Source organism: Peromyscus leucopus, chromosome 3 (assembly GCF_004664715.2).
Source record: "Peromyscus leucopus breed LL Stock chromosome 3, UCI_PerLeu_2.1, whole genome shotgun sequence".
Lineage (NCBI taxonomy): Eukaryota > Metazoa > Chordata > Mammalia > Rodentia > Cricetidae > Peromyscus > Peromyscus leucopus.
This window is the reverse complement of record NC_051065.1, coordinates 4,875,791-4,897,670: the sequence shown is the minus strand read 5'-3', so window position 1 is coordinate 4,897,670 and position 21,880 is coordinate 4,875,791. Positions and strand designations below refer to the sequence as shown.

The 21,880-nt window shown below is 36.2% G+C and overlaps 1 protein-coding gene across 7 annotated transcripts in view; it reads left to right on the top strand.

The window, feature by feature from the left end:
- The window catches only part of Ptprz1 (protein tyrosine phosphatase receptor type Z1), a 188,655-nt gene that overhangs the window by 134,216 nt on the left and 32,559 nt on the right, over positions 1–21,880 (top strand). For all 7 annotated transcript variants that reach the window (XM_028872997.2, XM_028872995.2, XM_028872992.2 and 4 more), the window contains exons 13-15: positions 3,411–3,555; positions 13,230–13,321; positions 19,993–20,078. In XM_028872997.2, coding sequence (XP_028728830.1) covers positions 3,411–3,555; positions 13,230–13,321; positions 19,993–20,078 — 323 coding nt within the window. The remainder of the gene's footprint in view (positions 1–3,410; positions 3,556–13,229; positions 13,322–19,992; positions 20,079–21,880) is intronic.

Sequence of the window (21,880 nt, the reverse complement as noted above, 5' to 3'; positions counted from 1 at the left end):
AGATAATCTAATGTAATATTGGGTAGTAATTGCACAGAATTTAATGTTCAAAATTCAGAGTATAGAACCAGTGTCATTAAAAAATATTTTTTATCTTAGTTATTTTCATCATTCAAATTAGTTGTTTATCCTTTTGTGTGGCAGCAATTAATAATTTATATGCATAGATAGGGAAGTTTCTTTCTTCTGTATTCTGACTCAATATCCATTTAACATTGCATTTCAGCTTCAATGTATGAACTGATGTGTGAGAGGGAATAATGAGTCCGCGGGTCACTGTGCTCAGCAGAGTTGTTACACATGCAAACTGTTATCTGTCCTCAATTATAGTACTTGTTTTTCTTTTTACATCTTCAGATTTATTTTAAAGGGAAAGATCATGAATCAATCTATTTTCCTTTCTTGCAAGATTATACTCTTATGGAAAGGCCACATATACTAGTATATAATTAAGCATTACATCTAGAATTATTGAAGGGAACCATTTCTCTTAGATGTACCAATAAGATTCATTTAACTGTTAAGAATAAGCTCTCCCACTAATGAAGACAAAGCAATATGAATATAACATCCATCTTCATGAAATAACTTAATTAATGAAGGAACTAAGATCAAGTAAGACTAGGGAAAAATTTGCTTTTAAAACTGTATCTATAAAACTCATAGAGAATTTGTCTTATCCAATTATTGAATATTCCCTAATCTGAAACTTATCATTTAAGGTACGTCTAAGATGTAGAAAATTTTACATGGTATTTCTTAAAATAATATCATTAGGATGTGTGTGTGTGTGTGTGTGTGTGTGTGTGTGTGCGCGCGTGCGCACGCGCGCATGAACACAGACTCAAAGATACTTAATCCAGGTTGCATAAAGAATCAATACAAAACTAACCCTGGGAATGTATTATTAGTGTTTGTCTCTCAGAACATGCTTTCATGATTGAGAACAATAAAATATGTATTATGCTTAAATTTTCACACCAAAGTTATGCTGTTTTATTCTCAGCCCTTTAAAATGTCAATTTTATTCTTTATTGCTTAACTGAATTACTGTCATTTAAATAACTATCTACTAAGCTCTATCAAAACACATTTTAATCTCAAATAAATGAAAATGAGACAACTAATTGTTACCCTCTATAGCACAGAAAGCTGCTAGCAGACTTTCTGTATTTTCATAAGGTATGCCATCCAGTACAAAATGCCTAGGTTTCAATAATACGTAACTACCATAGAATCATTCTAAATCCCCATTTACAGAATTGAAGTTCAGATCTCCCTGAGAGCTTATAAGGAAAGTTTATGAAGAAGAAGATAGATAGATAGATAGATAGATAGATAGATAGATAGATAGATAGTGTGTGTTTATAATGCATGCATATAAACGTAATTGCATTTGTTATATGTACTTTCAAGACACATATTTTCCACATACATCACATGTATGACCTGACATATTTCATGTGTGTATGTACATATGCTTAAACTATATATTTAGTTATATACACATACACCCATATATGTGTGTGTATATAATATATAATATATTACAATGAATATGTGTGGTCATAAAATTTATGTAAACTTATTAACTCACTTTTTTTCCTTAAATTTGACCATGGACTCTATTCAGACAATCTAGTGGGGCCCCAAATTTGCATTCTTAAAACATTACAGGTGATGTTGTAGCATCTATTCTGGGGCTTACAATTTAGAGATGATGATATAGATAAGAATATTAACCACCATTTATAATCACTGAGTACCAAAGATTACAAAACGGGTTATTTTATTTGTTCCCACAGTTTCTTTCCATTTAGGTAATAGTTATGATGGGAAAAATGTGAAGATAACCATGGAAAAAGCAAGATGCCATTTTAAATGTTATAAGGACATTTCAGTATATTAATCATCAGATTACTTATGGGTCTGCATGAGTCTCCACAGAGAACATAATGGCCAGAGTATATGGATGACCTAATTAAAATAATCAAACTTTAGCTTTCTCACAGGAATATTAACCACAACACAAATATTGGATGGTTTATGATATCTTACCATTTATATAGTTTAAAGGGTTTTTTTTAGGCATACTTTTGAATTCCACATTTTTTTCTAGCAAAGATGGATAATCTAAATGATTTTCAGATCCTGGAAAATATGGGTGTCATTTATATTCCTTTGGTAAAATTTCCGTATGAATGCATCCAAGTTCGTAACCCTATTCCCTCAAGTTAACAGAAGGAAGCTGCTGTGGTAAACCAAAGTTCTCCACAGTTAGACATGTAGTGATGTCATATGTATGCTTTATACAGGAGCTTCAATTCTCCCAAATTTTAAAGGGTGTCACATATTTGAAATGAACTCTTTGTGTTTCTTGCCAGTAAGACATTTGGTAGAAAACATGAATTGTATCAAATGCTGGAAGTATGAAGACTTTGGTGGGACCTTCAATTTAGCTCTCTCAGCACCTGTACAAGACAACAACCAGGCTCGGGTAGAGTTGGAACAGCTCTCATAAATAATTGTCTTAGCTTTCCTCTGAACACCATTCAAAGCAGAGAAGAATCAGGGCTGTTCACCAACATTCACAGGTCTGAAATTGTTTTTTGACAACCTAGAAGGATAACTCCGCTGCAGTGATTTTTTTTTCAAAGATTTTGTACAATAAATTACCTAATCGAACATAAATATAGTAGCTCACCAACTTTTAGATTAACTCAAGGTTTGTCTTCAGATGTTTTCAGTCCACAAGTATTTTTGAAAGCAATTTCTTAGATACATGCATTTTTAAAGTTCATATGAAATAGAGTTTTCATATTTGATAGAAAAACAACAGATAAGAATTTGAAAACAAACTTGATCAAAACATGTAATATAGATGCATGAAATTCTCAAATAATGGAAAATTTAAAAGAATTTTGAAAATAACATGTAAAATCAACCTATATTTAAAATTGAAAGTTTGATTGAAAAGTAATTATCAATTTTTCTTAATTGTTTACCAAATTATAAGGTTAAAATGAATACACATAATTAGTTTTAGAACATCAAGGTTATATACAGTGATTCAGTAACCCTGTGGTTTCCTAACCTTTATTTTTAACAGTAATTTTCTAATGTTGATGCTTCAGTTTTCCTTTGATCAATTTTTTTTTCGACTGGGATTGGTTCCAGATCCTGCTATAACACCCCCACCTCTGACGATTTGTTTTTTTTTAAGTAGCTCTAATATCTTGCCTTAGTTTTTAAACCTTATTTTATCTATACTGATGTGTAGACAACCTTTGCATCATAGAGTCAGAACTTTAAAGGTAAGTAGAAACAATGCAGGTTGCACTGAGTCAGCTGGAAAATGCCACTACTTTTCCATCTTAAATGTCAACTCTCTCAATTCTCTCCGACTACAGAGGCCAGTAATAGTAGCCATGAGTCTCGTATTGGTCTAGCTGAGGGGCTGGAGTCGGAGAAGAAGGCGGTTATCCCCCTTGTGATCGTATCCGCCCTGACTTTTATCTGTCTAGTGATTCTTGTTGCTATTCTCATCTATTGGAGGTAAGTTGAGTGTTTTGGAAATTTCCATTATTAAAGCTCAGATTTATGCCTATATTTAATCTGAAGGATCTCCAGATCATATTCAAAATTCCCTTTACACTAAAGCTGTTATTAGTGGATTCACCTATGAAGAAGGCAAACTTATGAACCTAAAGGTTGATATTTTCTGTGCTTAAAGAATGGAAGGTAAATAGAAGAACTTTGACTTTAGTTAATGTTTATTAAGATGGATTGACAGCTGTACTTTCATCTTAACCAAATTAACATTCTAACCTCATCATAGCACTTACCATTAATAATAGCCCTTTTATCAACTGTTATAAATACAAAAGTTATTATTTAGAAGAACAATTTTATATGAAAACTATGAGATTTTATAAGATATATATCAACTGTATACAGTCATAGAAAATGATAGCATATATACAAAAGCAAAAATGAAGCAACTGAAATATAAAGATATGAGAAATGGCTATGTTAAGATGCAGAGACATTAAAAAATTATTACTGGCTTTGAAGCTGAAATGTGCCTCCATGTTCTTCACTAATCCTTCAGAACTTTAAAGGACCAGGGCAGTGGCCTGTATAATAAGCTCTCTCCTTTGTACCAAGCACAGCAGGCAACTAATTCATGAATTTACCAAGGATGTAAAACAAATCAGTATAACTGTTTCTTGGAAAACAAGAACTCAATGATGATAATAGGAGAATTCCTGTTTATAAGCCAAGAAATGGCTTCACTTAGTAATTTATGCTTTCCTCATAAAGGAGAATTGTGTACAGAGGCCTATAATTAACTTCTTTTGTTAAACAGCAGCATTTTATAAGTTCAAATTACTGCTCTCTAGTTGTTATCCCAAAATGTTTTTTCACACTCTAATTGTTAACTGTTTCCCGTGTATCTATCCACTTAGTAACTGTGCCAACTAACTGTTGGGAAATATAACAACAGTAAATTTTGAGTAAGAATCATTGCTTTGAAGGAACTCGCGCTTGCTGAGAGAAAATACTTTGCTATGAAAAACTTTTTAAATGTTACACAAACATACATGCATAGTGGCTAAAGTCTAATGCAGTTATAAGAGAACGTGAGCCCTCAAGAAGCCAGGACGGGCAGAGCTATGTATGAAACAGTCGCTGAGCTTGACTTATATGTGATTTGGAAATTAGGGATGAAGGCAAAGGCATTCCAGGCAGGCAGGGGGTCCAGGCAGCTGAATGAACCAAACTGAATGTGCCCAAGTCCGTGAAGATTCAAGCTTGTCATTGCATGTAGCTCTGTTGTTGGGCTACAACAGACCACTTCTACAACCAATTGTGTCTCATATCTGACTGCTTTTGTGCAACAGAACAGACCAGGATATGCCACCAGACCACATTTTTGTTAGGAGCCCATTTAGTCAGTATCAAGAGGCAAAGCAGCTTTCTTCTGTCTGTGCTCCAGTGACTGCTGTCTCTTTCTATAGATTCTACAGTGGAGAAGACGCCATGGTTGGCCGTCTGTGAGCATTGCATGCAGTCCATCAATGTCATCCAGCCAGCATTTGTTTGGTTTCTCTCCACCCGACTAGACTTGTTTAAACTTGTGGACACATTTTTTTTTTTGGACACATTTTTATATTCAGTTTGTTCGCTTTACTCATTTTTGTCTAATCTGATTTTCCCTAGAAAATGAAATATTTGGGTAAATGAGAATTTGCTTTAAATAAGTTTAACAAAAGATGGAAGATATGACAAGATATATTTCATATTAAATAGTGCTAATGTTAAACTCTAATAAAGTGGTAGGTGATTTATACTTAAATGAAATAATTAGAATAAGTTTTATAATTTCTATTGTTCTTAGCTATCTTGTGCAAAGTTAAAATTCAATGTGTTTAATACAGTGTGATATTTCATGAGAAACTAAAATCCAAGTGTTTTAACCTTTGTTAGTATGGATTATCCACCATTTATTGTCAGGAAAGTCAGATTAAATTGTCAAGACCAGTTGATCCTTACCTCAGTAAAATGTTTCTCTTTTCCTCACAAACACTATTTCGTGTACCTTGAACACAGGATGCAGCTAAAAGATCAAAACTTGGGTGGTTTTATGTATGTATTTTGTCTATTAAATGTGCTGGAAAAAATTTTCACTTTTTGCTAAACCCCTTCAAAATTTATTAAACATTGCTAGATACCTGTCTTACATGTGTCTGCATGAAATTAACTCACTAGAAAAAATAACTTCTAGATGGATTGTAAAACACTGGGAGTGTGGAGAATTGTGCCCAATCACAATAGTCTCCTGTTCAAGGTTTATGTGAAATACTTAAATTCCAGTGTGGACATATTTATTAATAATGTAATTAAATCAGCCAAAATGGGTGCATTTTAGGTATGTGTGAAAGCCACAGCCCACGGGAAGGGAGAAAACACTAACAGGAAGCAGTGCAGGTCAAGGAGAGCCCTGAAAAGAACATTCTGAAAACAACTCACTGCGGTCAAACAGGAGAGCATATGCAGGTGCTGGCCTGGCCACATCTGTTCAACTGCTTCTCTAGTGTCTTAGGGCTCATCCTTTTTAGGAAAAGAAGAGCCCTCTGGAATTGATTTCAAGTTGAAGAAATAAAGACATTATTTAGCATACTGAAAAAAAAAATCTAAGGCAAAACCAAAACAAACAAACAAACAAAAAACCAATATGTGTAGCACTCACAGTCCTTGTGAGTTTTTCCAAAATTTTGTTTAAACTTTAAAAAAAAAAAAAAAAAAAAAAAAAAGCTGGCCCTTTCATGAGATAAAGCAAATAGATAGTAAAGGCCATCTGTTTAAAGCAGGCAGTGCAATGCATTTTAGCGTTGTTCAGAGTTTCCCTGGTGACTAATAGTGCTGGGCAATTTTTTTCCTTGTGCTTATTCAGCAATTTCATTTCTTTTTTTCTTTTTTTCTTTTTTTTTTTTTTTTTTTTTTTTTTGGTTTTTCAAGACAGGGTTTCTCTGTGTAGCTTTGTACCTTTCCTGGATCTCGCTCTGTAGACCAGGCTGGCCTCGAACTCACAGAGATCCGCCTGCCTCTGCCTCCTGTGCTGCCTCGGGTGCTGGGATTAAAGGTGTGCGCCACCACCACCCGGCCCAGCCTATTTTTAATTAGGTTATTTGTTTTTTGTTTTTATTTTGCTGAGTATGTGCATGTATGCATGTATGTGTGCAAGCATGTGTGTGTATGTGTGTGTTACACAGGTATGTGTATGGGTGCATGTGTACATTTAGGTATTCGTACAAGTGTCTGTGCATTTATGGGGATACCCGAAGTTCATCTTGGGTGTCTTCCTCAATCTCCCTCTCTCAAATGAGGAGTCAGAGTAGAACCCAGATCTTGCTGAACCCAGATCTCCCTCTTAGAGCTGGTATGACTAGTCAGCTTGCTTTGGGGATTTCCAAGTCTCCGCTTTCCAGTGTTCTAAGACAGCATACAGTCTGTCATGCTTACTGGCTTTTCTATATATTTTAGATATATAAATCCCAGTCCTCCCTCACGCTTGTGTGGCAAGTGCTTTGCCAACTGAACTACCTCCTCAGTCCATGATTCTTATATCTGAGTTGTAAGCATCCTTTTTTTATGTACTACATATATGTCTTTCACCATTATCCAATTTACATTTTTTCTGTTTTGTGTATAGTCTTCTTACTTGTAGACTAATATCTTTTAATATATTATTGTTTGTATTTTGATGAAGTCCACTTCATTCATTTTTTCTGTCATTGCTTATGACTTGCTACTATGTCTAAGAAAGCAGCTCCTAACCTGGAGTCATCAGGACTTACCTTGTAAATTTCTTCTAAGAAAATTTTGCAAAGATGAATGGTTCACACTCCCTGACTTCAAAGTTTGCTCCAGAGCTAGAGTAATCAAGGAATCAAGTTCTGGCACTAAAAATAAGCACACAGTTCAATGAAGTAGAATTGAGGGATAAGAAATAATTTCTTATGTTTGTGATCAACAAGTCTTAGACAGAGTCCCAAGTCCTTGTGAACAGAGACTATCATTTCAACAAATAGTATGAGGGAATAGGAGATCCACAGGTTGGACCTTTTGTTGTTGTTGTTGTTTGTTTTTTCGAGACAGGGTTTCTCTGTGTAGCTTTGTGTTTTTCCTGGAACTCACTTGGTAGCCCAGGCTGGCCTCGAACTCACAGAAATCCACCTGCCTCTGCCTCCCAAGTGCTGGGGTTAAAGGCGTGCGCCACCACCGCCCGGCCAGGTCGGACCTTTTCCTCATAAAACACACACACACACACACACACACACACACACACACACACTCACACACACGAGAGAGGGAGAGAGAGAGAGAGAACCCACTCCTGTAATTTGCTCTGACCTCCACACACACTTGCCCCTTGTATATATATGCAAAATAAGGAAATAATGAGTGAAAAAAATAAAAAGATCAAAGACCTAAATGTGGGAGGTAAAGCAATAAAATTCTTAAAAAATATTTAAATGTTTTTCTAGTGCAATTTTTAGTAGAAAAATTAACCTCAACGTGAGTTGAGTCCTATCCTTTGTCTGATTTACCTGAGTGCTTACCTGTGCTTTGTAGAGACACTGAGAGAAAGCAGTTTAGCAGAAAGACAGAACAAAGTGTAGATGGCAAAATCTGAGTCCCTTCCCCAGGCCCACCTCTAATTTACTAGGTGGCTTGGTTACATCACTTCTGACCTATGAATGTGTTTCTTCTGTTTTCTGTTGGGTGGTACCTGTAAGATCATCTTGAAGTGTGCAGTGAGATTTTCTTTAGGTGGTCTGTGAGTGAACAAAGCTTCTGAATGTTGCTTTGTATTTGTATGGGGACTCTTGAAAAGGGATATAATTACACATTTCTAGCTTTTAATTCTAAATACTGTGAAAAAAGGTGTAAATTAAATAATCAGATTACCATTGATTGATGGGACCTATGTCTACAAGTTTAAAACAGTCATCACTTTTTTCAGCACAGTGGAGTGATAATTAGCAGGAGACACAGTTATCAACACTTAGCACATAGACGTGAAGACACTCACTGCTTATTCGGAACAGATGGAATATAGAGACTTAAACTTGTCATACATTAAGTAATATGCCTTGAAATTGTTTTCCAGATGTTTTAAGGTATAATTTACATGAGCCACACCATAAGTTTTTAAGATGCAAAACTACTTCCACAGAGAAGATTTGTAAATAGTCTTTTCTAGAGAAAGAAAAACTTCAATTTTTTTTTAAAAGCATACCAACATTATGTGTGGCAAAACAGCACATCAGCAAAAGTAAAGCAGAACAGAACATTCTGTAGATACAGTTGTTTTCCACCGGGAAAATGGGGCTAGGAAATATAAATTATCTCTTGACCTTAAATCCATATTTGTGGGTCCTTAGAGAGAACTAACAGTAATGAATGCATGTAGCTGAAGTTTTCTCCAGTCCTGCCCAGCCCCATGGACCCCACAACCGCTTATAAAATAATCACTCAGAAGCTCATTTAATTAAACTGCTTGGCCATTAGCTCAGGCCTACCATTGTCTAGCTCTTACACTTAAACTCAGCTCATTTCTATTCATTCCTTGCCATGTGGCTCGGGGCTTACCGGTAACTTACATCTTGCTACTCATCATGGCAGTGGCTGGCAGCATCTCCTGACTCAGCCTTCTTCCACCCAGCATTCTCCTTTCCTTTTCCCGCCTACCCTATCTTTCCTGCCTGGCTACTGGCCAATCAGCGTTTTATTTATCAATCAATCATAGCAACATATATTCACAGCATACAGGACATCCCATAGCAAATGTAGGCTTCCTAGTACCATACTACCTTAATGTAGAATGTCATCTTCCATGTAAAATATACCTAAATGACTAAACAATTTTAATTCTTCCTCATACAAGATTTTTGGTATGATTTTTGAGTCTTAGGAAAATTAGTGCCAAGTATCATTAATGGGCCACCTATCTTCAAAAACTAGTGAAGATTCCATTATGTTTTTGAAGCTAGCAGAATTGATATTAACCCAGTGGCTCTAACACACATTAGCAACATGACAAATTACAAGGTCAATGTTTTTATTTACATTTTTATATTCTGTTAAATTTTTTCTTCTTCCCATTCTCCTAAAGTTGCCAGCTTATCTTCTGTCCATCTATTTAACCATCTATCCATTTATTTTTTTTTATATATGTATTCCGTCTGTCCCTTTCAAATGTTTTGAAAATTTACATTGTCTTACTTGAGGCTTAGTTAGACAACAGAATCTATCATGCATCTGAATAACATATAGTTGTGAGGATTTATTTACTACTACAAATACATCTAATTCAACAAACACTGAGTACCATTTTATTCTTGTCACTGAGTTAAGAGTTGGGTTTCTGTGAAATCAAAAGGCATAGACCTATCTTTTTAAAAATGTAGTAAGTATATAGCAAAGAACAAGTATGTTATAAAATAACTACCCTAAAAACCAATTACTTAAAGTAATTAAAATAAAATATTTCAGTGCCCAGAAATGCAAGACCACTTTTGGATTCAATAGCTACTTTTTTCAAAGCAATTTTTATAGATACATAAAAAAATGAAAATTTGGGGCAGGTGTAGTAGATAAAGGGACTGGGGTTCTAGAATCTGCTTAGGAGTGAAAGCTATTTCACAGATCAAATATCTTTGAGCTGTCATGAAGGAAGACAATGTTTACCTGGCCTATTGATGAGTAAGACATTTAGGTCCCAAGGAGAATCATTATTAAAGCAGGCAGGAGAAATACTAATTGGCAGGAACAAAGCAGGCTCAATTGTCTGCTATATATACAAATTTTTAGACTATAAATGTCAAATAAAAAGTCAGAAAAAGAAAGAACCATGGATAAGTAGGTTTAGGCATTAAAACATTGTGAATCGCATAATCTAAAAACTATATAAAATATGAACTAGATCCAGTAGATAAATCTACCAAGAAGATAGATAACAATAGAAAGGTATGCACAACATTACTGCAAGTAGACCTACTCCCTGTACCATTTGGCAATATTTATGGGAGAATGAGCTTTAAGTTCATAGAAGAAAGAAATGTTTAGCAACTAAATATGGTTCATGACATTAAGCCCCTTGTTACTGAAAATCCCAAACTGAACCTTAACTAAATACCAAGAGTGCTGCTAAAGCATTCATGTTGCAGCTGTGAATTGCAGGAAGTCCCAGAAGGAATGTTCCATGTCCATCACCTTCATGCCAGTGTCAGAACATGCTTACCGTGGTTGCATAGACAGCCTGCTTCAGTGTGGCTTCAGAGCCACTCAGGTGGACTGGCATTAACACAGTTTCTTTACTGTAGGCCTGGTTGTTTCCAACTTTCTCATTTCTCATGGGACTGCAGACTGCTTTCCAAGATGAAATTGGTGTCAGGGCCCCTTTGACACTTGATCTTTATCCAGTCATCTTCTTATTGCAGCAGATTCAAACCACTTCTGAGTGTGTTGTCTGTCTGTCATTCACCGAATCTTTGCCTTCCTGACTACCCAAGCCCTGGTTCTCCTACAGTCGTGGTACCCCTGGTGGGCCAGTCTGTGTCAGTGTCAGGGCCCCTTTGACACTTGATCTTTATCCACTCATCTTCTTAGACTACTGCAGTCTCTGGAAGATGCTCTACTGTTCTTTCAGGTGTGATTTTCAAGGTCTTACACTCTCAGAGCCAAGTGCTGTGCCTTGTTATAAACATTGTTGCTTTATGGTTTTTTTTTTCTCTTGACAGTAAAATTACAAAATAAGTTATAAATACACAATTTTATACTACATTCATTGAAAATGTATCTTAAAGTACCTATAACATGATACCTTTTATGAACAATATTGTAGTAATTAATTATTTTCCATGGTTGGCTTATATTTGGGTGGAGGAGACTAACTATAAATGTAAAAACATAGAAATAAGTGCACAAATAATGGAAGGTTCCTAGCTTAAGATGACTCAACCTTTTTTGTCTTTACCATACTACCAAAGGAGTTCACATTCAGTAGGAACTGTACTTTAAATTTTGACTTTGATTTATCTGCTCATACAAAGTTTACTAGTTTCTTGAGTTGCTGGGTAGTAACAATAACTAAAAATTTCCAGTCACATTATCACAGAAGCAAATAACCAATACTCTACCTTGTGCTATGTTGCTAAGTCATGGCATGGGATGGGTTGAGTGTGTATTTACTGCATTTGCAGCTAGAGTTTATCCAGATGTAGTCCCATCCTAAGGAGGGGGGGATTTGCATTTTTCATAGTGACATGCGCCACAGAGCAAGCAAAGGGAGAATAGTGACAGAGACATCCGGAAGCCTTCAGAGGTTGTAGCATTTGGGATGATGCAAAAGTAATGGGAAGGAGGCATGTGGGGAGAGGGAGGGTAATACCCAAGATGCTCAAGTGGTACATGTGGGTTTCTCTGGGGGAAGGAGGCATGTGGGGAGAGGGAGGGTAATACCCAAGATGCTAAAGTGGTACATGTGGGTTTCTCTGAGAGCTGAAGCCTGCTGGGTGAAGGGGTCTTCAGCAGTGAAGTGACAAAGACTGGTGGAAGCCAGGGCCTTTCAGACCTTGCTAAGATAAAAATATGATTCCAATAACAGTGGGAGGCCATTCAAGAACTGTATCCAGGGAACTGATTTACTAGACAAATCCTTAGATTTAGGAGGTCACTGAGTAAGAACAAATGTCATGTTAAAGCTCATTAGGATAAATAATATGTAGCTTAAAGCTTTAAAATGGAAAATAATATTAACATTTTCCTTTAGAGAGATATTTCTGTTGAAACTCAAGCATTAGTGAGTAATTTAAATAAAATAACACACATCAAAAAAGAGTCATTAGCAGTTTTAATTACCTAAATTTCTTAAATGAAGGGATGGCATGCTTTATTGTCATTAGCAGCAGTTGTGTCTTGACTCTGCTCGGTACTTTGTAGTGTGCTCTCACCAGATGTTACTCTTATTATCTGAATGAAAATAGATGCAGGTGACATTGTAGGTCACAATTGTCATTGATTCTAAATATATTCATTCTCCAAATGCTCATCAACGGGACTAGCATCTGTCAGAAATAAAATCACCTCTGGTTTTGCTTCTGTGTTCATTATCCTTAAGTTTCATCACTGCTGCATTATTGTACAGTAAAAGCTGCTTTCTTTATTCCTCAAAGTGATGCCGTAATGGAATTCCATTTCTATATAGACATAGCTTTTCATACCCGCTGAATATGTCCCAGAGAACATGGTTTAAAGAATGTACTGTAGGGACTTCCTTTACTTCCAACCCATGTCCTGCCAAGTTGGCAAGACACTAGGTATATGCCAATATAGGAGAATGCCTAAGACACTGATGTTTCTTACATCTGCAGAGTGTCATTTGGTACCCAGTGCCCCTTCAAATGCTACCTCTGCTTTCAGCTTGTCGGGTACCTTCCCACTCTTTTGCATCTGATGCCAGTAAAAGTGAGATAAACTCAGATGACATGAAATTCTTTAGTATTTCTGCCTTAGGAAAACAGATATGGATTCAATAGTTATTCTTCTGGTCATGTGTCCACATTTGTTGTAATCTAGAAATTTCCATCATAATTTTCAAGAAGCTTAGATGTCATCCTCTTATGTGTTCTTTCTTTCTTTCTTTCTTTTTTTCTTTCTAGAAAATGCTTCCAGACTGCACACTTTTATTTAGAAGACAATACATCCCCTCGAGTAATATCTACACCACCAACACCCATCTTTCCAATTTCAGGTAATGACTTAGAGTGTGATTATGAGTGGCTGATTTATACTGAATGAAAAGAATGATGTGGGAAGGTTGGCCTTTAGTGGACTAGTTTGCAAATATCTATAATGCAGATGAGGAAATATTTGTGTTACTAAGATAAGTGTTATATCATGTGTCAGGCTCCTGGTCTTATAAACTGTTGTCATTCATTTCAAATGGATTATATGTCAAAATAATTTATAATTGTTCTGGTATAATATGTAGAAAAACATTATTAACAATTAATATTAATTAAAAATAATTATCCTAGTTGGGTTTCTGTTGTTGGGATTAAAAACCATGACAGAAAACAACTTGGGGGTGGTATTTCAGCTTACAGTTTATAGTTCATCACTGAGGGAAGTCATGACATTATCCAACTCAGTAACCTGGAGGCAGGATTGGAACAGAGAACATGGAAGAATGCCACTCCCTGGCTTGCTCTCCATGGCTTGCTCATTTTGCTTTTTCGTATAACCCAGGACCATCTGCTTAGGGGTGGTACTGCCCATAGTGGGGTGGGTTCTCTCAGATCAATGATTAGTTTAGAAAAATACCCCATAGACACACCCAAAGGACAGTCTGATGGAGGCAATTCCTCAGCTGAAGTTTTGTCATCCCAGGCGACACATTTGTGTCAAGTAGACAAAAAATCAGTACAATAATGCTTTAACTCATTTCCACTGCTGTAGAGGAAACCTAAGCAAAAATGGTCAGACTAACTCAAAGAAATAAATGTGGACAAGAGAAAACAAAAAAACAAAAATAAGGCTAAAATTTAGTTCCTGTAGTAGTTAGTGTTTCTATTGCTGTGATAAAACACCATGACCAGGAGCAACTTGGGAAGGAAAGGGTTGATTTCATTTCACAATCCTCGGGTCAGAGCAAGAACTCAAGGCAGGAATGTGAAGGCAAGAACTGAACCAGAGGCCATGGAACAACATCACTTACAAGCTTACTCTTCATGGATTTCTCAGCCTGTTTTCTTATACAAGTCAGACCCACCTACACGAAGTTGGCACCGCCCACAGTGGCCTGGGCTCTCTCACTTCAATCATTAATCAAGAAAATGACCAACAGACTTGTCTAATCTTAGGGAGGCATTTTCTCAATCTAGAGTTCCACTTCCCAAGTAATTCTAGTTTAAGTCAAAATAGCATAAAACTAACCAGGCCAATTGCCCCCTTTTCAACTTGACATACAAAGATGTAACTATCAAATGATAACATTTCTTTTATTGTTGTCTCTAAGATGTCATGTTCATATTAATATATATTATATTTATTAATGACAATATTAGACATTCCAACTTTTAAAATTTCCACAGTCTTTAAAAGTTCAAACACTTTAAAAGTTCTGTCTCTCTTTTGTAGGTGGAGTTTTTTATCCTGCCAGTCAGTTCCCAAATAACCACACAGAGACTTAATATTAATTATAAATGCTCAGGTGATAGCTTAGGCTCATTTTCAGCTAGCTCTTGTAACTTAAATTAACCTATTTCTATTCATCTATTTGCTGCCCCAAGGCTCATTTATCTCATGTATGTATTTCCCATCCTGCTCAATCTTCATCTCATGGCATCTGGCTCAAAACTCCTCAGACACCACCCTTCTTCTTCCCAGCGTCCTTCTAGTCTGGCTCTTCTGCCCAATCTCTTCCTGCCCAGCTATAGGCTAGTCAGCTCTTTATTAACCAATGAGAGTGATATATATTTAGTGTGTACAAAGATTGTTACACACCACTCTTTGAAGTTTAAAAGTTCAAAGCCTCTCTAAAATACCCAAAATAGCTCTAAAATTCTGAAGTCTTATAACTATGGGCTCCCGGAAAATTAAGTAGGAGTAGGAGTTACATTCTTCTCATTTCAGAAAGGAAGAGTCAGGACACAGAATCAGATCAAGGTAAAACCAAAGTCTAACAATGTAAAGCTCAGTGTCAGACTTCTGGGACTCATGCTCTTCTGGGCTCCAAACGACCTAGGCAGCTCCACTTCTCTGGCTCTGCCATCCACAGCATATGCAACTTGTCTTGAAGTTTCAGGATGGCTCTGCTCCACACCAGATGCTGTCCTTGGAGGTCACCTCATGGTAATGGCATCTCCACAGTGCTAGGGTCTCTGCTATACCTGGGCTACACCTTCACCTGTAGCCTCTCCTGGGCTCTCTTCAGGAACTCTGACCCTGCCATATGGTACCAAGCCTTGGCTTCTCTTCATGACCTTTTCAATCCTTAGGATTTCAATGCAATTGAGGCTACACCTTCATCTGGCCCCTCACAGTGGCAAGCCTCAAATTCTCTTCATGATTCCTTCATTTCTTCAAAACCAGTACCACCTAGGATACTCTTACATATTAACAAGTTTGGATGCCAGCAAAAATACAGCCTAGGCCCATTCTGAACTACAACTTCTGTCTGTTGACTCAAGGAAACACTTAACAGAAGATGTTTGCTTTAGTGATACCAGTCTCTTCTTAATCACAGCCAGTGTTCCACCCTGAGATGACCAGAACTACAGATTCTTAATTCAAAATATTAAACATTCTTTAAGGCACTCTCAAATTTCCTTCTGAAACTTTACATGCTAGGCCTCCATTGTCTAAACTGCTCTCAGCATGACCATCCACGTTCCCACAATACCTCATTAAGCTCTCAACACTCAATAGCTCTTCTAGCCCAAAGTTCCAAAGCTCTTCCCAAGCCTCCCCTAAACTTGGTCACATCTGTCATAGTAATCTCATGAGCCAATTTCTTTTTTAGTTGGGGCTTCTATTGCAGTGATGAAACACTATGACCAAAAGCAGCTTGTGAAGGTAGAGGTTTATTTCATCTTACACTTCCAAGCTGGGTGGTGGTGATGCATGCCTTTAATCCCCCAGCACTCAGGAGGCAGAGGCAGGAAGATCCATGAGTTTGAGGCCAGACTGATCTACAGAGCTAGTTCCAGGACAGCCAGGGCTACACTGAGAAACCCTATTAAGTAAAACAAACAAACAAACAAATCTAAATCTCATCTTACACTTCCAGGCAATAGTCATCACTGTGTGAAGTCAAGGCAGGAATCTGTAGGCAGGAACTGAAGAAGAAGCCATGAGGAATATCACTTACTGGATTGCTCCTCATGGATTATTCAGCCTGCTTTCTTATATGACTCAGGACCACCATCCCAGGGGTTGTACCATCCACAGTGAGCTGGGATCTCTCATATCAATCAATAATCAAGAAAATGCACCAACAGACTTGTATATAATGATATGGAAACATTTTCCCAGTGCTCAGGTCTCTCTCTTCCCAATGACTCTAGCTTGTGTCTAGTTGATATAAAATTTACCAGGACAGATTCTCTCTGATCATATGTGTTTATGTGAAAAAAGTTCCTTAATATAGGGGTACACATAAGCCCCAACACCAAAAAACAAACAAATAAACCCCATAAAACAGTGGTGGTAGTACTAAAAGGGGCAGGAATATCTAAAATGTACAGTTGTTTGAAGGTTTCCATTATTTGAATGATTGAATATTTAAGAGAACATTGTCTGTTTTATCAGGATTTACGTGGACAACAACATTCAAAAAGTAAGATCATTTTGATGCAAATACTTCCTGACTCTAGAGTTTTCCCTGTAGGCAAAATCACAGCACTTATGTGATCATATTATACATTATAACTTCTCAGAATACAAAGGGATAAGAAAAAGGGGACACATCTTTCTCCAGAGCCTAGCCAGATGAATGTAATCCTCACCCCCATCAAAAAGACTTCTCTTTGCAGCAGATGGAGACCATTAAAGAAAATCACAACTGGTCAAAATGCCGAGTTGTGATCCCAGTTCAACCTGATAGGTCTACAACACGATTCTGGCACCAAAGATGTGGGGATCATCGTGTAAGAGGTGGTAAAAAGAGTATAAGAGCCAGAGGAACAGGAAGTTTGTTGTGAGACTGTGTCTCCAAGAAATGTCAGAAGCTACACCCAAGAGTCTCACCAACATGACTGCTTAAGCATGAGCTGTACAAGGGCAACAACAATAGACATGCTAACATGGATGATGGGAGGCTCATGGGGCCTCAGCCCCACAAAAATAAGTACAAGCAACTAAGAAATGTTGAAACCTGGAAAATTGTCTCCCCCAGGGAAGTGCATTATCCTACCAGTAGTCAACCCTGAAAACATATGTGTGTGTGTGTGTGTGTATACATGCACATATACTATATATGCTATACTATTGTATACTATTTGTACACACACATATACATATATATATACACAATAATATATATATATATATATACAAATACAAAAACTATACATTCTGGACAAGTTGTATTTATGTGTTTAAGAACACAAACACACAACAACAACAAAAACAATTAAAGAAAGAGGTCACGAATTTGAAAGGAGTATACATGGAAGGATTCAAAAGGAGGAAAGGGGAGGAATTATGTAATTATATTATACTCTCAAAAAATAACAGAAAATTACTTTTAAAAAAGAAAGAAATTTGTATTATTTTTTTTTGAAATATATGGGCTGAGGAAGAAGTATAAGCAGATAGAAGACAAGACGATGACAAAGTTTAAACCAGAACAAGAAAAGAGGCTTCGACATGGTCGTTTTATATAAGCCGTGTTTCTGTGTTTGTTTGTTTGTTTGGTTGGTTAGATTTGGTTTGGTTTGGTTTGGTTGGTTGGTTTGCTTTGCTTTGGTTTGGCTTTTCAAGATAGGGTTTCTCCATGTAGCTCTAGCTGTCCTGGTACTTGCTTTGTAGACCAGGCTAGCCTTGAACTCACAGAACTTCTCCCGCCTCTGCCTCTGCCTCCCAAGCACAACCACTGCCCAGCTACAAGTCTTGTTTTAAACAAATTGCTGCCAAAGACCTAGGTTCTACATGGTTTTATTTGCTGAGATTCCATTAACAAATATAAAAAAAGAATTGTTCTCTTTACATTTTGCCTTTACACTAATATGCATATACGCTATTATATTTTGTTTTTTTCTACACATAGAATTGCCTTCTGTTCTTCTAGCGGATATTAAGACCAAACTTACCTCAGTACAGCATTAGCTCTTTCACACTTTTAGCATCTTGAGACTGAAAGTTCTCAGTTGTCTATAGAATTGTGATTCCCTTTGCTTCCAAACCTCTCCTCTGCATACCCCCATTATTGTGGGCATTCAGATTAGCTCTAGTGTTAGCCAGAGTTCTGTACGGTATGTAATCATCAAAAAGACACAGTCATTCAAAATCTAGCACTTGTCAAACAATTCCCAAACCCCGCTTTATGGATGTCAGAAGAGCTGTAGCGAGAGGCAACTCCTCCTTCTTACTCAGGAACATTCACTCGTGGTCATCCGAGTATTTACTCTTCATGTGAAATGAGAAAGTGAAAATATTCTAGTCCCACTTGTAGACCAAAGTACTTGGGTGTGCCTGTAGTGCTGGGCTGGCTGGGCATGGAGGACCTGTGGGTCTGAAGGACTTTTATAGGCACTAATGACTTAGGTGTGAGAAATCCTTTGTTTCCTTACCTAATTGTACATGCTACTTGCAGGCAAGATCTTCCTAGGGGTGTCAGGGTGAAACGACACACAGGTGCTTCTCAAGCTTCGCTGGCTAATTCAATGTTAGTATTCAGGTCCACTCATCTACGAGGGAGAACAGATGGATTCCAATTTTTTTAATCAAGAAATTCTTTATTAAATGAAGCTTAAAATTTTTAGAAGGCCTAAATATTGAACATCTGTTAATGTAAATAACTATCTCTGGTGAAATGTGTTTGATGTTCCCTTGTTAGAAAAAAAAATCGTGTACTGTCAGCTACTATATTTAATCTCAGAAAATCTTTCTGAGAAAGGAAAGGAAAATACAGGACTACTTAAAATAATTTGGCTCTTTCACAAATAAGTTTTAACAAATCCACAACTTATTATGTGGTGTATTTTCAAGTTAATATCCTTGAAACTTTACAGAATAAAATTCCAAAGATTTTTAAATTATCAGTTACTTTATCTTTGATGAATACTCTTCATATAAATGCTTTTTGTTACATATAGAGGGAAGGAAGAAATATTTTCAAGTATAAACATATAATTATTGATTATAAGATATTGAGCTATGTAACTTTATACAACTGTAATTGTATTATAATATATTGAAAATATGGCTGGGGGTTGTGGTACAATACCTTGGGAGACTGAGGCAGGACAATGGCAATTTTAAATCCAGCCAGCACAATATAACAAGCTTAAGGCCAGCTTTTGTATACTGAAACCATAAATAAAAATTAATAAGTAAAATAATATATTATTTCTACATCTTTTTTGTCAGAATTTACATGCAGTCTTTACTCATATTAAACAAAATTATCTAAAATAAGATGAATACATTGGTAAGGAGTATGGTTTTTAGTGTTATTTGGAAACTAACATTGAAAAGAAATTAGTTTCTATTTAGAGTATATATGAAAAAAAATTTTAATCAAATTTAATTCTATAGTAAGTATATATAAAGTTGGTCATTGTATCTTGCAATTTAGTTAGAATTATCATGGTTGAATTTTGAAATTATTTTAGATGATACCTTGTAAACAGAAGAAACAGTAATTTCTACTGTTATTCTTTCTAATGTGTTTGGTTTTTTTTCTTTTTATTTACTCAGATGATATTGGAGCAATTCCAATAAAGCACTTTCCAAAACATGTTGCAGACTTACATGCAAGTAATGGGTTCACTGAGGAATTTGAGGTATGATTTCAATGTGTCTGTTTTAATAATATCAAATGTAGTAAATTTCAAAGGTTAAGCAGGAAGCTACTACATGATGTAAATACATTGAAAATGCATTTCTGGAAAAAATATGATATTGGTTCCATAATTGCATATGTGCTTAGGAGGTGTGTTTTAGTTACTAAATAACTTAGAAAATCGGCTTTCTGTTTTAAAAGCAAGCATGGCTAGTAGAAGAAACAAACATAAATGTGAATCCTTTCCCACTAAGTACAGGTTGCTAACATCCTTTTCTTAATATCTAAATTAGTAACAATGATTCATTTTTATTTTCAAAATTACATAAATTATACAAAACTACTAAACTTTATGATTCTTAGCAAAACTGAATACAAATCCTTAACTGTAAGTATGACATCTACATCAACACAAACTCAGAAATGTTGCAAAGTAAAATCACATCCACTTTCCAAGAAAACATATTTCTAAAATTATTCGAACTTTGTAATCAATGAAAACATTTCTAATGGCAATGTTAAGTACTTTTAGAAGAGGTGGAGAAATTTACTGCAAATATGTCAGGCCCACTGACCTATCTCTTAAGCATACTTCTCAAAATAAGGAGTCATGAGTCCCAGGTTAAACAAGAAGGACCACACATACTATGAGTTGCCATTTCTAAGGGTTACAGGTTTCTAACCAGGGGCTTCATAGTCAACCTTCATTCAACTCTAGGAGTTGTGTTTTATTATATGGGCTTATACAATTGATTCAATCAAACTTTGTAGACATCAACAACTGATAAATAGCAAAGCTGGGATTCAAACCCAAGTTTGTGGTATGAAATCTCATCTCCTTTCCAATAACCTTAGCATCAAGTAAGCAGTTGTCAGCGCCCACTCCCAGGCACCCTGTCACCCAGGTTAGGAAGCACCTCACTCTATATTGCCTTTATATCTCTTGCTCACTCACCACCTCCCCAACACTCCTTATAACTCTCTCTTTAAAGGTATGGAGCTCTGGCCCTGATAACAGGATTGGCTGTCCTTTGATCTACTCTCTGCATACCCAACAACTTCTTATACCCAACAAGACTTCCCAGGAGTCCTGCCAGTCAAGACATAGTTAAGGAAGGGAAATACCACAGATTAGAAAGATTTCAAAAGAATGGAAGTGAAATGTGGTATAAAATAAAGAGTCTCATGTTTAAAGTGTCAAATTTGCTTTCTCACTATAAGCTAGAGGTTACTGGGAGTCCAGTATTGCTTCCATGTTAAATGTGATGTTTAAGTCACCTGCTCCATCCACTGGCAGAAACCATCAGGCTACCATCATACAGAGTTTCACTCATCGGGGAAAAATGGGCAAAAGATGGTTGACTTTCCACATGTACAAAAGCAAACCCTAAGCAAAAAATAAATGATTTATAGTTAAAGTTGGTGACAGCGTTTGTCTAAAGGCTCGTTGATTCACACTTGTCAAGCCATCCTGAAATTATTCAAGAGTCCATAATAATTTAATATAATAACCATACTTGTACTCAAATTTTTCTCTTAATCCCATTGCTTTTTACTCAGTCTGATTTAAGAAAACTTTTAACTAACTTAATAATTAGCTTAATAACCAATAATGCTATACCTTTTAAGTGGTTCTTATATTAGGTCATTTTTAGTCATTCAGAATGTCTGAATGGCCTTTAGGTACTTTTATAGTGGGGTTGGAGCATTTGCTGGGGGTTAGATTCATATTTGGGTTATATTTTCTCAACAATTAGAAGACTTTCATTTTATTATCTCAGTTCTATATATTTATAAATTCTA